General features: G+C 40.2%; 1 protein-coding gene across 1 annotated transcript in view; it reads left to right on the top strand.

The window, feature by feature from the left end:
- The first annotated feature begins 220 nt into the window (after positions 1-220).
- LOC121870553 (dynein axonemal heavy chain 10-like) overlaps positions 221-20,269 on the top strand; it is a 129,588-nt gene continuing 109,539 nt past the window's right edge. Inside the window, exon 1 of the mRNA XM_042372384.1 lies at positions 221-427. Coding sequence (XP_042228318.1) covers positions 228-427 — 200 coding nt within the window. The 5' untranslated portion in view covers positions 221-227. The remainder of the gene's footprint in view (positions 428-20,269) is intronic.

Below are 20,269 nucleotides of genomic sequence, written 5' to 3'. Positions count from 1 at the left end.
TCGAAGAATCTTGAACGAGATTGTACATACTACGAAGATGATAAGTTATGACTATACATTCTTGCTAATTTTCAATCTTAACCACTTATCCTCCTTTCTGGTGAATATTTGAACCCTCTTTTCTGGCTCTGTACCTAACGAATTTTTTTTTTAAGTTGTAGGAATGATTTTACATTTATAGAAATATCCTAAAGGCATGGAATATATGTGTCAGGAAGTGTGGGAGAATGGCGGGAAGAGGAAGCGACGATGACAAGGAGGTAGAGAATGAGGAATTGGACAAAAAGGGAGAGGTGGCTGAACTTCGAGTGTGGTGGGTAATGCGGCGGGTGTGTCACCTCCTAGGCTACACCCAAGATACCCGCCAGCCCATGTTGACCTGGCCTCAGTATCCTGACCACCACCACCCAACTGCACTTCTCTCCAGGTAATTGTAATATACCTTATATCCCCGCTATTTTTTTCTTTGTGAGATCGTAAAGTAGTTTTTTGTCTAATTAACCCAGGGATAGTAAAGGAGGGCCACCAGACTGGTGCCTGCACTTCGGCACCTCAGCTACCCTGAGAGATTGGAGCGCCTGAACTTGCCTAGCTTATACTACAGACGGGCAAGGGGTGACCTTATTGAGGTGTATAAGCATCTCAAGGGGAACTACTCAGTTGAGTGCCCTTACTTGGAGCTGGCGGACGGTCGCCCCACAAGGGGTCACAGCTCAAGATTGAAGAAGCCGCAAGTCCAGAAAACTGTGAGGGCAAATTTTTCCGGATTGAGAGTTGTGAACTCTTGGAACAATCTACCAGAAAGTGCTGTGACGGCATCGAGTGTGAGCTCTTTCAAGACCAGGCTTGACCAACACTGGAGCAGGTTCAGGTACATTCAGGAACCGGTGCATGCCCAGTATTTGCCAACAGTGCGTGACAGAGACGTGACCGATCGCCCAAGCGGCTAACAAGCCGATCAGTGGCGAAAGGGATAAAAGTAAAAGTAAGGGCAGTTGGTGTCAACGGCCGTCTTGACAGATATTGCAAGTCAATATCATTCCCATTCATTGACAACTGGAGCAACTTCTACGACAGAAGGGACCTTTATGCGAAGGATGGGGTGCATGTGTCTAGGGATGGGGTGGCAACCCTGGCTGAGTCTCTCGAGAGGGCAGTTCAAAAGATGCCGAAGTCTTTAAACTGCTAGGGGAACATATGAGCACGGGAATGGAGGAGACTGCAGTAGGAGCGGGTCAACAAAGTAAAAGGTTACAGGGAAATAGTGCTAGGAATAATGACAAAACTAAATTAGGTAGGGAGTTAAAACCAAAACGCGACAAAGAGAGGACTCAGAACACGACTAACTTAAATGTCTACTACGCAAACAGTAGAAGTATGAGAAACAAAATGGATGATATTAGGGCCTTGGTATGTAACGAAAAAATCGATATAATAGCATTCACCGAAACATGGATAAACCTAGACTCACGTGAGTTACCTGTCGAATACCAAATTGCAGGTTACAAATTATTCCATACCGATAGGCAAATTAGGAAAGGAGGTGGAGTTGCAATCTATGTCAGGGATAATCTGAAGTGAGAAATAAAGAAGAAAATAAAAACTGAGCGGAATACAGAAACAATTTGGATAGAATTAATCGATGGTATGGAAAAATTAATCACAGGAGTAATACATAGACCTCCTAATCTTGATAGAGTTAATGAGCGACTTATTTGGGACAAAATACGCAGGGCTTCCATGCATAGCAAAGTCTGTATAGTAGGCGACTTTAACTTTAGCCAAATAGATTGGATTGACCTTATGGGTAACTCAGAATCAGAGGATTTTCTTGCAACGATCCAGGACTGTTTCCTAAGTCTATAATATAACCGAACCCACCTGGGGTAATAATATACTGGATTTAGTTCTGTCGAACAGAGAAAACCTCATTAGTAATGTCGAGGAAGGGAACGAACTTGCAAACAGCGATCACAAAGAAATTAGATTCCAGTTAGAATTTCAGGGCAGCCGTAAGGAAAATTCCACCAAAGTCCCAGATTTCAGAAGGGCAAACTTTGATAGTTTGAAGAGGCAGCTGAGAGAAGGGGTATCACTCTTGGGGGTGAACTACATGACCTCACATGAGGTGACCACACACAATGTACCCACAGAGGGCGACTTCACCCTACCCAGAGACCTGACGGTTGAGATTGACCTGATAACGAGATCTGAGGTTGCCGAGTTCCATGACAATTTAAATAATGAGTCACTTAATGCACAAAAGCAGAACATACCATACAAAAAACTCAGATCAAACAACAGTGACCCTAAATGGATAAATGATTATTTAAAGAACATTATTGGACAGAGGAAGGCTATAGGTAGGAGAATAAATCGTGGTGAAGTTTACCTCCGAGATTACTATAAGGTATTGGCCGGTAGGGTTAAGCCTGAGATAAGAAAAGCAAAGAGGAATAATGAGCTGAAGATAGCAAGGGAGACAAAGTCAAACCCCAAGGGATTCTATCAAATGTATCAAACTAAAACACGAGAAAAGATTGGACCAATACAGTCAGATACTGGCGAGCTAACTGATAATGACAGAGAAATGAGCTTTAATCTGAATAAATATTTTTCAACAGTTTTCACCACCGAAAATTTAAACATGATACCTGAGGCACTGACTCTATACAGAGATAGTGAAGAAAATAAATTAAGCGAGATAGTAGTGACTAGTAACGATGTTAATAAGCAAATTGACAAACTAAAGCCTAATAAGTCACCAGGCCCCGATGAGATATTTGGCAGAGTATTAAAGGAATGAAAGGAAGAGCTTAGCAAAGTTATTTAGCATGTCCTTAAAAACAGGTGTAGTACCAGAATCCTGGAGGATAGCGAATGTAATACCGATTTTCAAGTAGGGAGATAGATCACTATCCTCTAACTACCGTCCAATCAGTCTAACATCAATTGTAGGCAAATTACTGGAAGCAATCATTTCAAACTCTATTCGAAATCACCTGGAGAAGCACAAGTTGATCAATGATTCCCAACATGGCTTCACAAGCGGGCGTTCATGTCTAACTAATCTATTAACATTCTTTTCATCAGTTTTCGAATCAGTGAACGAGGGGCACAATTATGATGTGGTATATCTCGACTTTAACAAAGCCTTCGACAGAGTCCCTCACGAAAGGCTAATAAGAAAAGTGGAGGCTCATGGCATTAAACATGATATTCTAAAATGGTTTAGGGCGTGGTTATAAGAGAGGAAACAGCGAGTGAGCATTAACAGCACTAAATCCCATTGGAGCAATTTCACTAGTGGAGTTCCCCAAGGCTCAGTACTTGAACCATTATTATTTATTATATACATAAACGACATAGATATCGGCGTAGACAGCAACATAAGTAAATTTGCAGATGACACTAAAATAGGATGTGTAATTAAATCTGACGAGGACTCCACAAAACTACAGGAAGATCTAAACCAATTTTTCGAATGGTCTGAAAAATGGCAGATGAAATTCAATGTGTACAAATGTAAAGTACTCGGTATATGTGATGTTTTCTCACACTCAGGTTGGGTTGGAGAAAGGAAACTCACAATGCGCTCTCTGTATATATATATATAGATATTGTATTGGATCACTAGCGTAGCTAGGGGGGGGCGGTCCGCCCCGGGCGGCACTTTTGGGTCTGCTCATCACCCATATCTGCAGCTACTGGAGACGTTAATCCATCCCTTTGTATCGGCGGCAAGTTAATCCTTGTCGTGTCTGACCTAACACCTGACCCACATCATCACGGCCACGTCATGAGCTACACCCTTGCTATGAGGCCCCCCGCCACACACACAACCTGTAACCTGTTGAGGATTAAGGAAACAACTTCAAACAAGTACGCCAGTGAGCTCATGTGGTGTGGGTCAGGTGTTAGGTCAGACACGACGAGGATTAACTTGCCGCCGATACAAAGGGAAGGATTAACGTCTCCAGTAGCTGCAAAACCATGCAGTCTCGGGTCATATCAGTTCATGTACAGCCGACCAATCCACCAGTTACAAGCAATTCAATTCAGTTCTGCACAAGTCTCCATCGTGACAAGACGAGGGGAGGCTAGACGACTTTTAAGTTCTCTTGTGTTTTCGATCCAGTTATTTACTTCGTTGGAAGACATAATACTATAAGGTAAGAAATATTAAAGTATTGGTTAAAAAATATTGATGTGACTTTTGCTGCGGTACTGAGATTAAATATTAAGATTTTGTTTCACAGCATTGCGATTTTATACTAAGACACTATCCTCACTGGGGTACAGACAAAAGCCCCCCCGACAAAAGAAAATACAGCTACCAGGGCAGATGCTGGTGTTCTACTTGGTGCGTTGCAATCATTTTCCTTTTTGTGCTTTCTTGGCCTGTGGGGACCCGTCCTTCTAGAAATTAACGACACACAGACTTACCTCCAAACCAAGGGCGTGAACATACAACAATGTGATATAAAACTCAGGGCATTAGAAACATTTCAAGTTGAAAACAGGGACATGCTAGTGAGTAATGGACTTTACTATGCCAAAGAAATTTGCAATGATCTGGGGATAGTCATGGAGCGTCAGCGTCGACCCAAAAAGAAGAAACAAATGTTTGGTGAAGGATCACGAGATGCTGAATTGCCATAAGACATTGAATTGAGGAGAGAAATGTTTTCTTAGCTGGACAGAGTGATCCAAGAAATAACTTTGAGATTTCAACAGCTTCATGAACTTGCTGAGAAATATGCCTTCCTTACCCCATTGAATCTTTTGGATGATAAATATGAGTGTCAAATAGATCACGATCACGACGACATTGATAAAGAGGAGTTCCTCGTTGAGAGAAAAAGACTTCAGCATTTTGTTGCTGTTGCTGCTATAACTATTAAAGACAGAATACAGACGTGGAAAGAAGGCCCCCTTGAACTTTTGCAGTTTATTCAAAAGTATAACCTTGGGAACTCGGTTCCAAATATAGTAATAATGCTGAGGATTTTCCTCACAATTGCTGTTAGTGTTGCTGCTTGTGAGAGGAGTTTTTCGAAATTAAAACTGATCAAGAGTTACTTAAGATCTACTATGAGCACCTTGCGGTTGAGAAATCTTGCCATACTGTCTATAGAGCGACAATTGACAGATTAAAAAGTTTTTGACAATGTCATTGAAGAATTTGCCAACAAAAAAAACAAGAAAAGTTACTTTGTAGAAAGTTGTAGTTTTCATTTCAGAAATAAAGAGGTCCTAATTTTTTACACTTTTTTTACTTTTTCCCTATCCTATATGTCGTTTTTGCTTTTTGTTTAACTGTTACTTATAAAGTTTAAGTATGTTTGGGGTGTATTTAAAGCATACTATATTTGAGTATGTGAAAGTACAGTAATATTATAATGGTACACAAACTATTTAATATATATATATATATATATATATATATATATATATAAGAGTGAGTCACTGTGCAATATGTATTTTTTGTGGGGGCACGGGGCAACTCAAGCTGCCCTGGGTACATTATTTCCAGCTACGCCACTGTATTGGATGTACAGTGCAGCTTGGTGCTGGGAAGTGGCCGCGTGGTGACAAGCGTGGAGTAGAGAGAGCTGGTTCGGGAGCGTGCTCGGAGGTGGTGGTGCTTGCTGCGTGGCTGTAGGTAGAAGGGGCAGGTCACGGCGAGGTGAGGTGTTATATAGCGGAGGTAGGCGGTGCTAGTAGCCGACCTTAGACCACGAGGGGTTGGCTGGGGAATTCGAAAAGGGGTCGGCTAGTCAGCGACAAACGGCAGTTGTATTTGTATGGGAAATTTCCACTACACTGTAAACAGGGAAATCAGATACCAGATGAACAACGATGTTATTGAGAAATCTGAATGCGAGAGAGATTTAGGAGTAATGATAAGTAGGAATCTTAAGCCAAGTAAACAATGCGTATTTGCTCAAAACAAGGCTAATAAAGTACTTGGGTTCATACAAAGGAGTGTTAGTTACAAGACTAGCGAGGTCATCTTAAAACTATATCTTGCGCTTGTGAGACCTCACTTGGATTACGCAGTTCAGTTCTGGTCACCGTATTACAGGATGGATATAGAATCCTTGGAAAGAATTCAGAGGAGAATAACAAGACTAATCCCGGGCATTAGGAACCTTGAGTATAGAGACGGGTTAAAGCATCTTAATTTGCACTCCCTCGAGAGACGTAGAGCGAGGGGCGACCTGATAGAGGTGTACAGTATAAGTGGAAGTCAGGGCTAAACAAAGGGGACATTACAAAGGTACTCAAACTATCCAACCAGGAGCGAACTCGTAACAATGGTTTTAAATTAGACAAATTTAGATTTAGGCGTGAAATAGGTAAAAACTGGTTTGTAAACAGAGTAGTGGATGAATGGAACAAGTTACCAAATATCATCATTTACTCGAATACGCTGAATAGCTTCAAACATAGGTTGGATGCTTATATGAGCAATAGGGGTTGGGTGTAAACGGGACTGCCCAGTATGGGCCAATAGGCCCTCTGCAGTTTCCTCCATTCTTATGTTCTTATGGGGACCATTTGTTATTGTGTCCTCAGGTTGTGTTTAGCGATGAGGTCTCCTATGAAGTTATTGGGCCTCTTGTCTATGATTTTGTATTGTATGTTGCGTTTTATAGCTATTGCTATTCCGTCCTGTGGTTCGTCCTGTATTTTCATTTGATGTACATGGTAGTTAAAGATCTTGATTTTGTCACTGTTTTTCCGACCATGTGATGTGATGTTCACGGCTAGGCTGAGGCGTATTTATACGATTCTACAGGATCAGAGTGCAGAGGTGAGAAATGAGGTGAAGGCAGTAACGGGCCAATCACTGCGCAGTACGAGAGTGAGGCTTGGATTTGTGGAGCTCGCTGCTGATTGGCTGGTGAACGGACGGCAAGTGATCAGTCAGTAGTTGTAGGGGAGAGTATCCACTACAAAGTGTCCTTTGTGCAAGAACGAGTGTAAATGTCGTCAAGACCAACATATGTGGCATCAGTGGCGCACCCAGAGGGGTTTCCTGGTTGCCCGGAAACCCCCCTCCAGGTACTGCATGGTGCGGCCAACCCATACCTGACCTGGCGACATCTTAGTAACACGAAGGTTGGGTCAGCTTACCTGACCTCACCCCACGCCACGGTAACTACCACCTCTGCCATTCCCATGCACCTGAATGCACTTAATATACAGCACTGCCAGACAGTGTGAAATATTGAGATTTAATGTGTTTTTTTCATTTTCTCATCTACATTGTACATTTTCTATAGATTTTACATATTTATACATTATTTTTCCATCCTTTTTCACAATTTTGATGATTTTGCAAGTGAGCTTCAAATAACTGTATCGTACGATGATACGGCGTTGGAAATCTAGCATGCTAGGTCAGGGAACATGTTCCCACTTCTCTCGGCCTCACTTCACATGTAGTTTTTGGTGTAGTTACATCTACTTTGGATGCCACATCCTTCAACAACTCTATGTCTACCAGTCAGCAAACAGCTATCAATCGTTTTTTCTCGAAAAGGTAAGTTGTCATATCAGTCTCATGCTAGTATATTATTACTGTTATAGTTAGCTATAATACATTTACTCGAAAATTTTATGACTTCTATTATCCTGTAATATAAGTCTATAAACAAAGATTAGGATGCTAAATTACACCATCTTCAACCTCAGATTATTTCCTAAGATTCAGTGCAAATGGCGTCAAATATTGGTCAGATTTCAACATATTTTCCGGGGGGCCTCCCTACACTCACCAGACTTCTCAGTAATTTGGAAACCCCCTTTACTTAATTTCTGGGTGCGCCCCTGTGGCACTGTGGTAACTCCAACGACGAACGAGAGCCAGGCCAATAAGGTAAGAAATAAGTGATTCCATCATATGGTGAGTCAGTTAAGAGGTCAGGTCAGGATTATGTTTTTCTATTTTTTTTTGTGTAATTTGTATTTGCTTAGCCATTGTTTATTTTTCGGAAAACGCCCCACCAAAAAAAAAACGGCCAATATCCGACGGAAATGAAGGTCATAACCGAACTAAACACACACAAATACACTAGAAAAATATATTTTTTACTTTCTAACAGAGTTGGGTGCACTTCTACAAATTTACCAAAGATCATTGGATTCATTTACAGATTAAGATAAGATGTGGGGGCATGAAACAACAAGGGGTTAGGTTAGGTTAGGTGGAAATTATATAGGACTAACCCACAAGCGAAATTGATTGAAAACAATTATAAAAATGCCGGATTTTCATTGTTATATTATACTGGACACTGTTGGGTATTATTGCGCTTTCACACCACACATTCCTACCACTAATCTATTATCATATTCGAATAAGACGTCTAATTATAAGATAATTTTCATCTATTACATTACCAGCGCAAATGTATAATAACGGAGATAGCATATCAAAAAATTTTTCTATTTTCTTCCATTATCGCCTACCTCACCTCCCACACTGCGTGTCTACTTCATAATTCATCACGCCCATGCGTTCCCGTACACGTCACGCAGCCAATCAAAAACATTTTTTTTGCAAACAATTACAATTATTTTTTATTTAATTTGCGGTATTTTTGGCCCAATCAAAATTGATTTTTATTTTGGGTCTCATATTTCCAAATTCATATATATTTCCGACCATGGAAGTCTGTGATGGGTGTCACTTAAATGGAGCTGATTGCGAGTTTTGGGGAAAAACAAAGAAACTGTAGCATTTTTTCGATCGCTTGGTGTTCTCCCGACCTCAGTAAAGTGTCATAAGTGCAAGACTGAATGTAAATATCGCAAAAACCAACGTTGTCCTAACTCGTCCCTTATCCTAAAGACAAAGAAGAGATGGTAATAAGGTAAGAAATAGGTGATTCCATCATATGGTGAGAGTTAGTTAGGTTTGGTTTTTGTTTTTCTAGTGTATTTTTGGTGTATTTTTTATTCGCTTAGCCATTATTTTTTTTTCGGAGAACGTCCCACGAAAAAAAAATGATAAAAAAAAAACCTGGCCAATTTCTGCCGGAAATGAAGGTCATATTCAGTCTAAACACACAAATACACTAGAAAAATATATTTTTGACTTTCTAACAGTGTGATGCGCTTATGCAAATTTACCCACTGTTGTAATTTGTGGAAATATGTTAAAAAATTTATATTTTTAAAATAAATGCTACTTAACATTTATGGGTATGAAGAACAGACCTAACCAACCAAACAAAACCACCTAACCTTACCTTACCTAACTTCTCTGGTATATTAAACAGAAAGAACTTACTATGATATGGTGAAATTTGAAGATTTTCTGGACGCGAGATGATACAGCCGCATCGGCGCTTTGCAGCCATGGCGGGTTAGTCCTATATATAAACCGGTTAGGTTAGGTTTTCTTGGTTCGTTGGTAATATAGTTATTTATTTATTCTAAAAAAAATCCAACTTATTCCGTTATGATTGTTAGGTAGGGGGGAGGGTATAAAAAATAAAACACATGATTTCCGGTGGAAATGAATTTCAAATTCGTTCGAAACTCATCAAAATACATTTGGAAAAACCTATTTTTAATATCGAAATAGACGGGTGTGGTACTATAAATTGACTAATAGGTTTAATACCAACAAATCACAGTAGATATTTAGACATTAGTGAACATAATTATGAAGAACGTTGCATGAAATAAATTGGGTAAGTAAAAGTAATTTAATTTTATCTAAACGATAAAACTACTCATGGGCTGCTATTTATTCCATATTTGATGGCTCATTTAAAAAGTTGATGAAAATGCAAGAAACGTGACTTTCAGTGTGTGGCGTATGTTACCTAACCTTAACATGCCTTACCTAACCTAACTTTAAATTTTACTTTGTTTGTGTGTTTTCTCATGGACTGAAACTGTGGTTACAATACACCATTCACAGGGAGATACAGTGTACACAGTGATAGCACAAAGAGATATAGTCGTTGATGAGAACAGGAAAAGAAAGTACAGTACAGTACAGTACTTGTATAAGGAAATACTAGTAAAAATAAATAAAATCAATAAGCTTGGCTATCCTTAAAGGCATTCTACTACTGCCCCAAAAAAGTTTTATTTTATTTTTCTGTGTTTCTAAAGGACTGAGTTGGTGTACAAAATCCACTATTCATAGCAAAATGCATTGTACAGAACATAGAGATAGCACATAAATACCGACAACACCGAACTGAACTGAAAAAAAAGGGGATCACCTGAAGAATCATCGCCCCAGCTTATTTCGCCTAAAGATTAAACCACCCTAAAACTATTTTGGGAGGATGAGGTTAGGTTAGGATATGTTAGGTTAGATTTAGGTTAGGATAGAATAGGTTTAGGTTAGGTTAATTTAGCATTAAGGTAGTTAATCTTCAGGTGAAATATGTTGGGGCAATGATTCTTCAGGTGATCCCAAAAAAGAGAACAAAAACAGAAGACAACTCTAAAGGCAACAGGGGAGGTTATAAAACCAGCAGAGAGCAGCTCAGTATTTTTATTTTTTTAAATATGTGTAGATCTATACACAGTCTGCACCTCCCCACCTCACAACAACAACACCCATGAGTATAATATGTGATTACTGCAGGGGGTTGTCGGTTATGGAGGATACAGGCCTGACTAATGCAAAGTTTAGGATGATGCAAATTGCCGTAAAGCATGAAGGCTGTTGCTGGTATTGCGGTATTGCCCTGACTGCGTAGTCAAGGTGAATGAGGCGATTGCAAGCCATAGGGGAACGAGTTCCCTAGGGATGAAAATAGATGAAGCTGGAGCCTTGCTGGTTGCCAAACTACAACAAGTTGGGAAAGACTGAGGAAGTAGCCGATAGAATGGAGGTGGTTGCTAAGAGGAGTTATGCTGAGGCATTAACAGGGCCACGGGAGGTGGCAGAGAGTGATGCGGGATCAGAACGGGTTCTACAGCAGCTAGGGACTCTGAAGAAGTGTGTTGAAGAAATGAAAATTAACGGACCTACTGTTAGGGGAGAGGAGGAACAACGGGAACATTTCCAGCGCAGTAACAATGTACTGTAATAGTTTTTGGAGTCCCCGAGAGCCAGGCGGAGGGAACTGAGAGTAAGGTAACCCACGATAAGATGCCGTTTAAGAATATTTGTACAGAGGTTCTGAAGATGCCATCAATCCCACAGGATGTGAGGAGGCTGGGACAAAAGCAGGGGGTAAGCCTCGCTGCCTCAGGATCACACTAGTGAGTGAGGAGGAGAAATGGGAGGTTATTCAGCAGGCGAAAAACTTAGCAAGGAGCGAGGCATCCCGGAGTGTATTCATTCACCCAGATCGCACGGTAATGCAGAGGGAACATCACAAGAAACTCCTACACGACTTGAAGCAGAAAAGGGTAGAGTCAAGGAGGAACGGGGACTGGTGTACGTGGGTTATATTCAGGGGGATGGTAGAGGAAGCAAGTGTGCCGACACAGGGCCAGGGGATAGCAGCGCACCCTCCACTCGCTCTACCCACCCACCCGCTCTACCCACCCACCCGGGAGGAGACACCAGCTCCGCCTACCAGGCAGGAGGAGGCGAATGCCGTGTAACAAATGACATTTCTAACCACACCCTGCAAAATACAGTGTCCTTAACAAATGCTGCAGCTTCTGAGAATGAGGGGTGGGGGGGTTACTTCTCAGAGCAGAAACGTTACCGAGAACAAATTCTGGTTTGAATGTCATGTACACTAATACTGACATGTTCCTTGATAAGAGAGATGAGTTTGAAACACTACTGAAGTTACACCAACCAGATATTGTAGGAGTTGTAGAACTGCTGTACAAGAATATGAGAATAGACCCAGAGGAATGTGAGTTCAGTATTGCTGGATATGACTCATTTACGAACCTTTCTCAAGAAACTTTCATGAGGGGTGTGGTTATCTATGCTAGGCAAGACCTTAGAGCCAGCCAGGTGAGGGTACAGGGAGAGGATGTTTTTGAAGAGTACAAGTGGTGTAAAATTAAATTAAAGGGAAGGAACTTGCTTATTGTCGGGTGTATCTACAGCTTTCCAAACTGTGGCCCACTAAATCAAAGGAAATTAAGAGCCTTAATAGACAATGCAGCGATGCTCAACCCTAACCACCTCCTTATCATGGGGGACTTTAACTATGGCGACATCGACTGGAGAAACAAGTTCACCCCAAATGACTTGAATAACCCTGCTACTCTTTTTGTAGAAACTGGGAGATAATTTTCTGTTCCAACATGTTAGAGACCCAACACTACAGAGGGGAGCAAACACCCAAGCCACTAAATCTCATGATAAGAAAAAGGGGGGTTTGGTGGCCAAACTGGAACATCTAACCCCAGTTGGCACCAGTCACCATGTAGTGTTGTCATTCAGATTTAACTGTTACCTAGTTCAAGATAAAGCCAGGCCAAGGTGCAAATATTACCAGGGAAATTACAACGGGATGAGGGAAGAGATGAGGGGTATCCACTGGCTTGACTCATTCAGGCACAAGAATGGAGACACTACACTGAATATCATAACTAGTAAAGTGACCCATTTGATCGATAAATAGACACCCAAGACCAATCCCAGTGCTTCTAGGAATACGAGGGGATCCCTACACATGAACCGTGCCGCGGTCGACAAGGTTAAGAATATAACCTGGAATTTCAAGTCGTGGGTTGGGTCAAATGATGAGCAAGACGGGAGGATGTATGCAAGAGCCAGAAACCAAGCAAAGATTGAATGTAGAAGGGCTGAAAAGGAGTTTCAGAGCCTGGTTGCAAGCGAGGTCAAGTCAAACCCAAAGATGTTTTACCGCTATGCAAAGACAAAATTACAAGCGTGAGTAGGAGTATCAGACCTGAGGCTTGAAGATGGTAGTTGCACAGTTCTGACCAGGATAAAGCTGAGGCATTGTAACAGCTTCTTTTCCTCGGTGTTCACAAGATAGGATGCGATTAACCTTCCTGCGTTTGAAGACAGACGTTTCGACACAGCACTGACCCACATTGTATTCACAGAAGATGGCATTAGAAATAAACTGTGAAAGCTAAAGGTCCATAAGAGTCCTGGCCCTGACATGGTGCAACCTAGAGTGCTAAGAGAGTTGTGCAATGAGCTTGCCAAGCCCCTGAAGATCCTGTTTTGTAAATGCCTGGATGAACAAAGGGTCCCCAGTGAATGGAAAGTGGCTTATGTGAGTCCTATCTTCAAGAAGGGCGATCGTCACTCTACGAACAACTATAGACCAGTGAGCCTGACCAGTATGTGTAACTGACTTGAGAGTATTATCAGAGATGTTGTGATGGAACATCTACTATGAAACAACCTTGTAAAGGATTGCCAACACGATTTTATGCCGGGGCGCTCCTGCTTAACACAATTGCTCAAGGTATTGGATGGTTGGACCCATATTCTGCAATGGGGTGGTAATATCGACAATATTTACCTTGATTTTGCCAAAGCTTTCTACAGTGTACCCCACGAAAGGCTGAAAATCAAACTGGAAGGGTACGGAAATCGGGGAAATGCCCTCGCGTGGATAGAAGACATTCTACATGACCGCAAGCAGTGTGGTGATTAATGGCACGAAATCGTCATCTATACCTGTCACAAGTGGGGTACCACAGGGCAGTGTGTTGGGTCCGCTGTTGTTTGTTTGTTTCATAAATGACATCCCTGATGTTGTACACTCCTCCATACAAATGTTTGTCGATGACGCCTAGTTATTTCGGGAAATCAAGAACCAAGTGGACTGTGAAGAGCTGCAGAAGGACCTTTGTGGGCTCCAACAATGGTTGAAGAAATGGCTGTTAAGATTCAATGTCACTAAGTGTACGAGGATGCACCTGGGGCGTACCAACTGTAAGGAGGTGTATCATATGTCCCAACAGGATGAAGAAACTGCATTATTTGAGACTGAATGTGAGAAGGACTTAGGTGTGTATATTGACAATGAGGTGAAGTTCTCGGGCCATTGCGAGAAGAAGTTAAATCAGGGAAATATATTATTGGGTCTTATATGAAAATCGTTCAGATATCTAGACGGTCCGTCCCTCGTAATGATCTTCAAGGGTGAAGTGCTTCCCCATCTGGAGTACTGTCACCCTGTCTGGTCCCTGAGATATGCTAGGGACTGTCAGTTGGTTGAAAATGCTCAAAGGAGGGCCACCAGACTGGTGCCTGCATTTCGGCACTTCAGCTACCCTGAGAGATTGGAGCTCCTGAACTTGCCTAGCTTATACTAAAGACAGGCAAGGGGTGACCTAGTTGAGGTGTATAAGCATCTCAGGGGGCACTACTCAGTCGAGTGTCCTTATTTGGAGCTGCTGGACGCTTGCCCCACAAGGGTCACAGCTCAAGATTGAAGAAGCCGCAAGTCCAGAAAACTGTGAGGGCAAACTTTTTCGGAGTGAGGGTTGTAAACTCTTGGAACAATCTACCAGAAAATGTTGTGACGGCATCGAGTGTGAGCTCTTTCAAGACAAGACTTGACCATCAGTGGAGCGGGTTCAGGTACATTCAGGAGCCGGTGCATGCCCAGTACTACTTGCCAACAGGGTATAAGAGAGACGTGACCGATCGCCCAAGCGGCTAACGAGCCTATCATTTGGTGAAGCGGATAAAAGAAATGGAAAAGTAACAGACGTGACCGATCGCCCTAGCGGCTAATGAGCCGATCTGTGGTGATTCTGGTGAAGAGGATAAAAGTAACTACAGTACAGTAATTCTTCAGTTTGCAGAGTAAGATGTATATAAGTTACCTTTGAAACAATTCACGAAAACTACTAATAAAGGGACAATGAACTAAAATCAAGTGTAACACTGATTATTTTAATAAGTAGGTATACAGGAAAATGTTATGAGAATAAATATTATTTTTTCTTTCCTCCTACTATACAAGTGTGTGTTCATGAAAAAGAATCGCAAGATAAAAAAAATATGCACTTTACAGTAGCAGATCGTAATTGATAAAGGAAATCCTGTAACTACCTCAAAATAGACAATAATTGCTACATACAGTATAGCTGTATTTGAATTGTATGCAATACAGGGGAATAAAACAAACCTTGCCGAGGCCATCTACTCAAGTTCTTGTAAGGCATTTATTGCTACCTCCTGCACAGAATCTAACCTAACCTAAATTAACAATCAATTTATATGGTAAATTAATTCTTCCCGATGCAGTTGTACCAGTGCATCGATTTCATCACGCACAAATGGCTAAACTAACCTTTCACTCCTAAGGCTACAATTGGAAAATAAACAACTCTTCTAAAACAAACATTCCTGAATGGCAACATCAGTAATTTAAGCAGCCATTGCTTCTTCTGTTGCAGTCATGGGTGGTACACGGTTTTGGTCCTCCTAAAAAGTAAAAACAAATTTTAATATATTACCAGGTTGACAACCCCTTATCCGAAATTCTGAAAACCGAAAGTTTTTTAGTGGAGCAAAACATATAGAGTACAGTATATATAATTTTTTAACAGGGATTAGCCTACCCGGGCTCATGTCACTGACCCACATCGGGGCCTGGGAGGCGAAAATGTAATATACTGTACAGTAGAAAGTCGATTTAACGCGAGATATGTTCCAAGGGAGGTCGCTTTAAACCTAATTCACGCTAAATCGAAGTGTTGTTTCAATGGATAATTTAGTTTGGTACTTGAGAGAAACACAAAATATTAAAAAGACTGATAGTCTACCCAGATGCACCTCAGCCCATCTCCTAGAATAAACAAAGCATTGTTTTTTGTAGTATGTTAAAATAAACACTCATAACTCAACACCGCTAAAATTAAGGGATACGAAATGGTTTGTTTAGTCGTGGTCGGCTGATGTCAGAGGGTGGTCATGTTGGCGCCGCACACCTGCTGCCTCTTATCTGACTCACCAAGGCCTTTCACTTTCCTCTCAACTTAGTTTTTAATTACTTTATGCTATCAAAAATTGATTTTCACTCAACTTTACTTAGCAATTCATTCTCTGAAGATTCAGAGCCCAACTCGACCAGCTCATTATCCACATCACTGTCCAAATTGGCGCCCCACACTTGAAGCACCATTTCCTCGCTGCAGTGCTTCCAGCACCTTGATTTTCTGCTCCAGTGTAATTGCTTGCCTTGATTTCTTGGCCTATGGGGAAGTTAATGATATACAGTAGTAGCTGGCCTCTTGGACATAATGGCGATGGTTGATACATGTGGTAGAAGAGATAGTGTCACACAGTAAGTCCGTTCATTAAAGCGTCAGCGCGAAAACTGAGGATGCGTGGGAGGGTGGCAGGCAGCCGTGTAGCGTGGCCAGAGACGTGTCTGGTGGGAAACATTAGGCGCGAAATTTAAAATTGTATGCGCCTTGATTGACTCGTGTAAAATAGGAAAGATTTGCTTTAAATTGAAACATTGTCCTTAATTGTGGATGTCGCTTTAAATCAATACAGTAAAGCCTCGAATAACGACGTTAATGTGTCCTCCAATATTGCAGTACAGTATAAGGTGAATTGTCTTATCGCGAATCATTAATTACCATTAAAATAAAGCAATAAAAATGAGATGCGTTCCGAAGTGTGACCTTTTCATATGTTTTGTGTGGCTTTTTTACCCTCTTTTCCCCCCAAGACAATACAATTAATGAAAATTGCAAACTATATTCTTTAAATAATGTTTCTGAATGCACCTTATACAATATAAATTAATAATAATATGGTCACACAAGAGGAGATGGGATGCCATTGTTTTCGTTTGTGTTTACAGCCGGGAGTCCGGGACAATAGTTCTACATGAGAAATTTAAGAAAATAAGACCCTGGTTTTAACCGTAGTAAAGTTAATGTAAAAAAATGAATATACAGGTACTCCTCGACTTACGACAACCCGGACATACGACTGCTGTGGTCGTATAAAATATTTTTCAAATTACGTATTTTCTAGTACCAACGTTAGTGATCACGCTGTGTACTGGCAATTTTTCGTTTGTAATCCCCTTTAAAATGGCTGGCAAGCATAAAAGTGAGAGTCTTCGTGGTGCTGAGAAGAAAAAGTGACACCCATTTTAGAATTTCTATGTACTGTATTATTTTCGCATTTTCGACTTACGACCAATTCGACATACTACCTGGTAGTTGGGACGGAGCCCCATCGTAAGTCGAGGGGAGACTGTATATGTTTTAAGCAACGTTATTTAATGTTAATAAATGGAACACTAGAAGTAGCTAATCACATAAGGCAATGAAAAAAACAAGAGATGGATTGGGAATGCCAACATATACAGTATGTACGTGCGCATTTAAGGATACCACGTCATTTATCTTTTTATTACTGAATATGTATTTGATTGAATTAATTTTTATACTGTACAGTATATCCGAAATGAACAATACAATTCATTAATAATACATAGAATAATAATACACACAAGAGGCAAGATGGCATTGTTTTCGTGAGTGACGATGGTTCTAATAAGAAACTGAAGAAAATAAGACCCTGGTTGTAGCTGGAGTGAACTTAAAAATTGAATACCTTTATATATGTTTTAGTTAATGTTATTTTATGTTAATCAATGGAACACTAGACGTAGCTAACCACTAATGGTAAAGAAATAAGGCGAGACGATTGGGAACGCCGACGTATGAACAGTAAGTGCGTACATGCGAAAACATATCATCATTTCTCTACATATGAAGATGAAAGCAACACTTATTTACTGTTCATATATGTTTTAAATAATAATTACGAATGTAAAACAAAAATTCTACTCACCAATGGTGGTAAAGTCTAAAACATAAGGACAGCCAATGAATATTGTGCAGATTTTTACTCAGATGACGAAGTTATCAGGTTCAACTCTAGCTGAAGATGTAGCTTTCCATAAAGCTGTTGCTGAAACTGTTACTGAACCTGAAGTTGATGTTAAAGCTGCTAATGATGCTGAAGTTGATGGTTTAGGCCTTCGAATAATAAAGCTGTTGAAAGAACCTTGCACAGCTGCTTTCTTTTCTCATTATACATCTTTATGTAGAGGTCAGTTGCATTTATTTAAATTTTAATGCTTTTTTCTGTTAATGGATCCACTTCATAAAATATATTCATTGCTTGCTCCATATAATATCCACAGACCTCTCACCTTTTTCATATCGTTTTAGCACATCTAATTTCTTGGCTAAGCTTATACGCTTTCTATTGGCTTTTGAACCAACACTACCATCACTTGCTCATGTTGAATAGGGATGCAAAAATGCTGTAAGAAACCTGGGAAAGTTTTTCTCCTGTTCCTGTTCCAGATGCGTGAAAACATAGGACCCGCCAAGCTCCGACTGTTGTTTACTACATTAGCCAGGTAGCGTCTTTGCTCTAGGCGCTCTTCATTTATTTTTACAGTAATTATTTTTTTTTATAATACATATCGGGATTTAGCTATTATTTATATGAAAATGTAATTTAATTTGTATTATATTTTGGTCATAAATACGAATGAAATAAGGACTTAAATTGAATTGGATCCTAAATTAACTTGGGTTTTAATTATGAAAAGTTGTTGGTCGAATCATCGTTATCGGAGGCTTTACTGTAATCTTAAATATTCACGTTAAATCGACATTCTACTGTAATAATAATTCATAGTAAATAAAATTTATAATATGAAATACACAAAAATAAAATAATAATGATAACAATAATAATAATAACAGTAATAACAAAATAATAGAAATAAAGAAATAACAAGAATGAAAAAATCTCAAAAGTGAGAAACAACCTAGACCAATGAATTATAATTATTATTATTTTTATTATTATTATTATTATTATTATTATTATTATTATTATTATTACCTCCCAGCCCCTAATGTTGGTCGGTGACCTGTGCCCGGGTGGGCTGTTCCCTGAAAAAAAACAAATCTGTTGTGACCATTCTGAAATCCAATACACATCTGGCCCCAAGGATTTCGGATAAGGAATTGTCAGCCTGGTACAGTGGTCCCTCCTTTAACGAACACAATTCGTTCCAGAAAGTCGTTTGTTAACCGAAAATTTCGTTAACGGAATCCATTGTTTCAATGGGATATTGAGTAATTGGTTCCAGCTCACCGAAAAGTAGATACAAAGTATAAAAAAAATGCAGTTAAATACACTTACTTTGAGGTGTGTGTGTAGAAGGCTCCTGGTTGATGATGATGATGATGGGAATTAGAAGTGGGGATGGAGGAGAAATCACCTTTCAGGGGACCCATGCTTGATGCCTCATTTCACCAATAAAATCTTAAGTTCACAAGGTGTAATTCAAGATTATTTTCATTAAATCAACACTGTACTGTACTATATATTATTAATATGTTAAATAATTTTCAGAATGTCCAATAATTGTACTGTAAAAACGTAAAAATACTCTGTGTTCAAGAGACCCACAAGCAAGATGTTTCCTCCACTGAACAGAGACACAAACAGACGCCTTGGTGGGTGAGTGAAGTGGCTTATGGGCGCACCAAAAACTAGTTCCCTGTACTGTAATTTGTTAAATGTGTTAAAATAACTAATAATTTTAATATAAAACTTTGAAAAATATTGAATAGCACAACCTTCTTGATATTTACTCCAATGGAAACGAATGTAAGCCCTAGAACCCATTACTGTATTGGCGGACTAATCTACCAACCGATGAGCAAGCCAAAACATGTTGACATGTTTTCGTAAGAAATTCGTTAATCAAATTTTTGTTCGTTAACTGAATTGAAGATTCTTATGGAAAGTAATTCGTTACCCGATCAGAATTCTCTCACTTAAATAGTTTTTCTTTTTTCAGTATAGTGGATGGTAATGCAGTGGAAGCGCCCCTCAGAGAAAATCCCGAACCAGCATAAACACAATTAATTTAAAAAATATTTTCCGTGACCCGTGGAAAGATAGCACCTTTGATTGGGGTAAATGAGATGCACTGTAAAAGATGACACTTCTATTCCCTCCAACACTACAAACACAATCAATAATGGTACACCAACCCCGGCGCACTTCTTGGCATGGCTTAAAACACTACACTGGGGAACAAAAGTGATACAGTATAGTCTCGATTTACACGGATTTGGTTAACGCGTTTGGTCATTTACGTGGTGCCTTGCCAGAATGAAATGTTTTAATTACGAGGTAAATTTCATCATTTACGCGGCGAGCGGCTGGAGAGGTCCAGATGTGCTGCGCCATCTTTTACTCACGCGATCCATTCTTGACCATAGGTGGGAAGTGGCGCGGTGAGGGGTGCGCATTAGG

This window comes from Homarus americanus, unplaced genomic scaffold, assembly GCF_018991925.1.
Source record: "Homarus americanus isolate GMGI-L3 unplaced genomic scaffold, GMGI_Hamer_2.0 scaffold32583, whole genome shotgun sequence".
NCBI classification, from domain to species: Eukaryota; Metazoa; Arthropoda; class Malacostraca; order Decapoda; family Nephropidae; genus Homarus; species Homarus americanus.
This window is presented reverse-complemented; position numbering and strand designations above follow the sequence as displayed.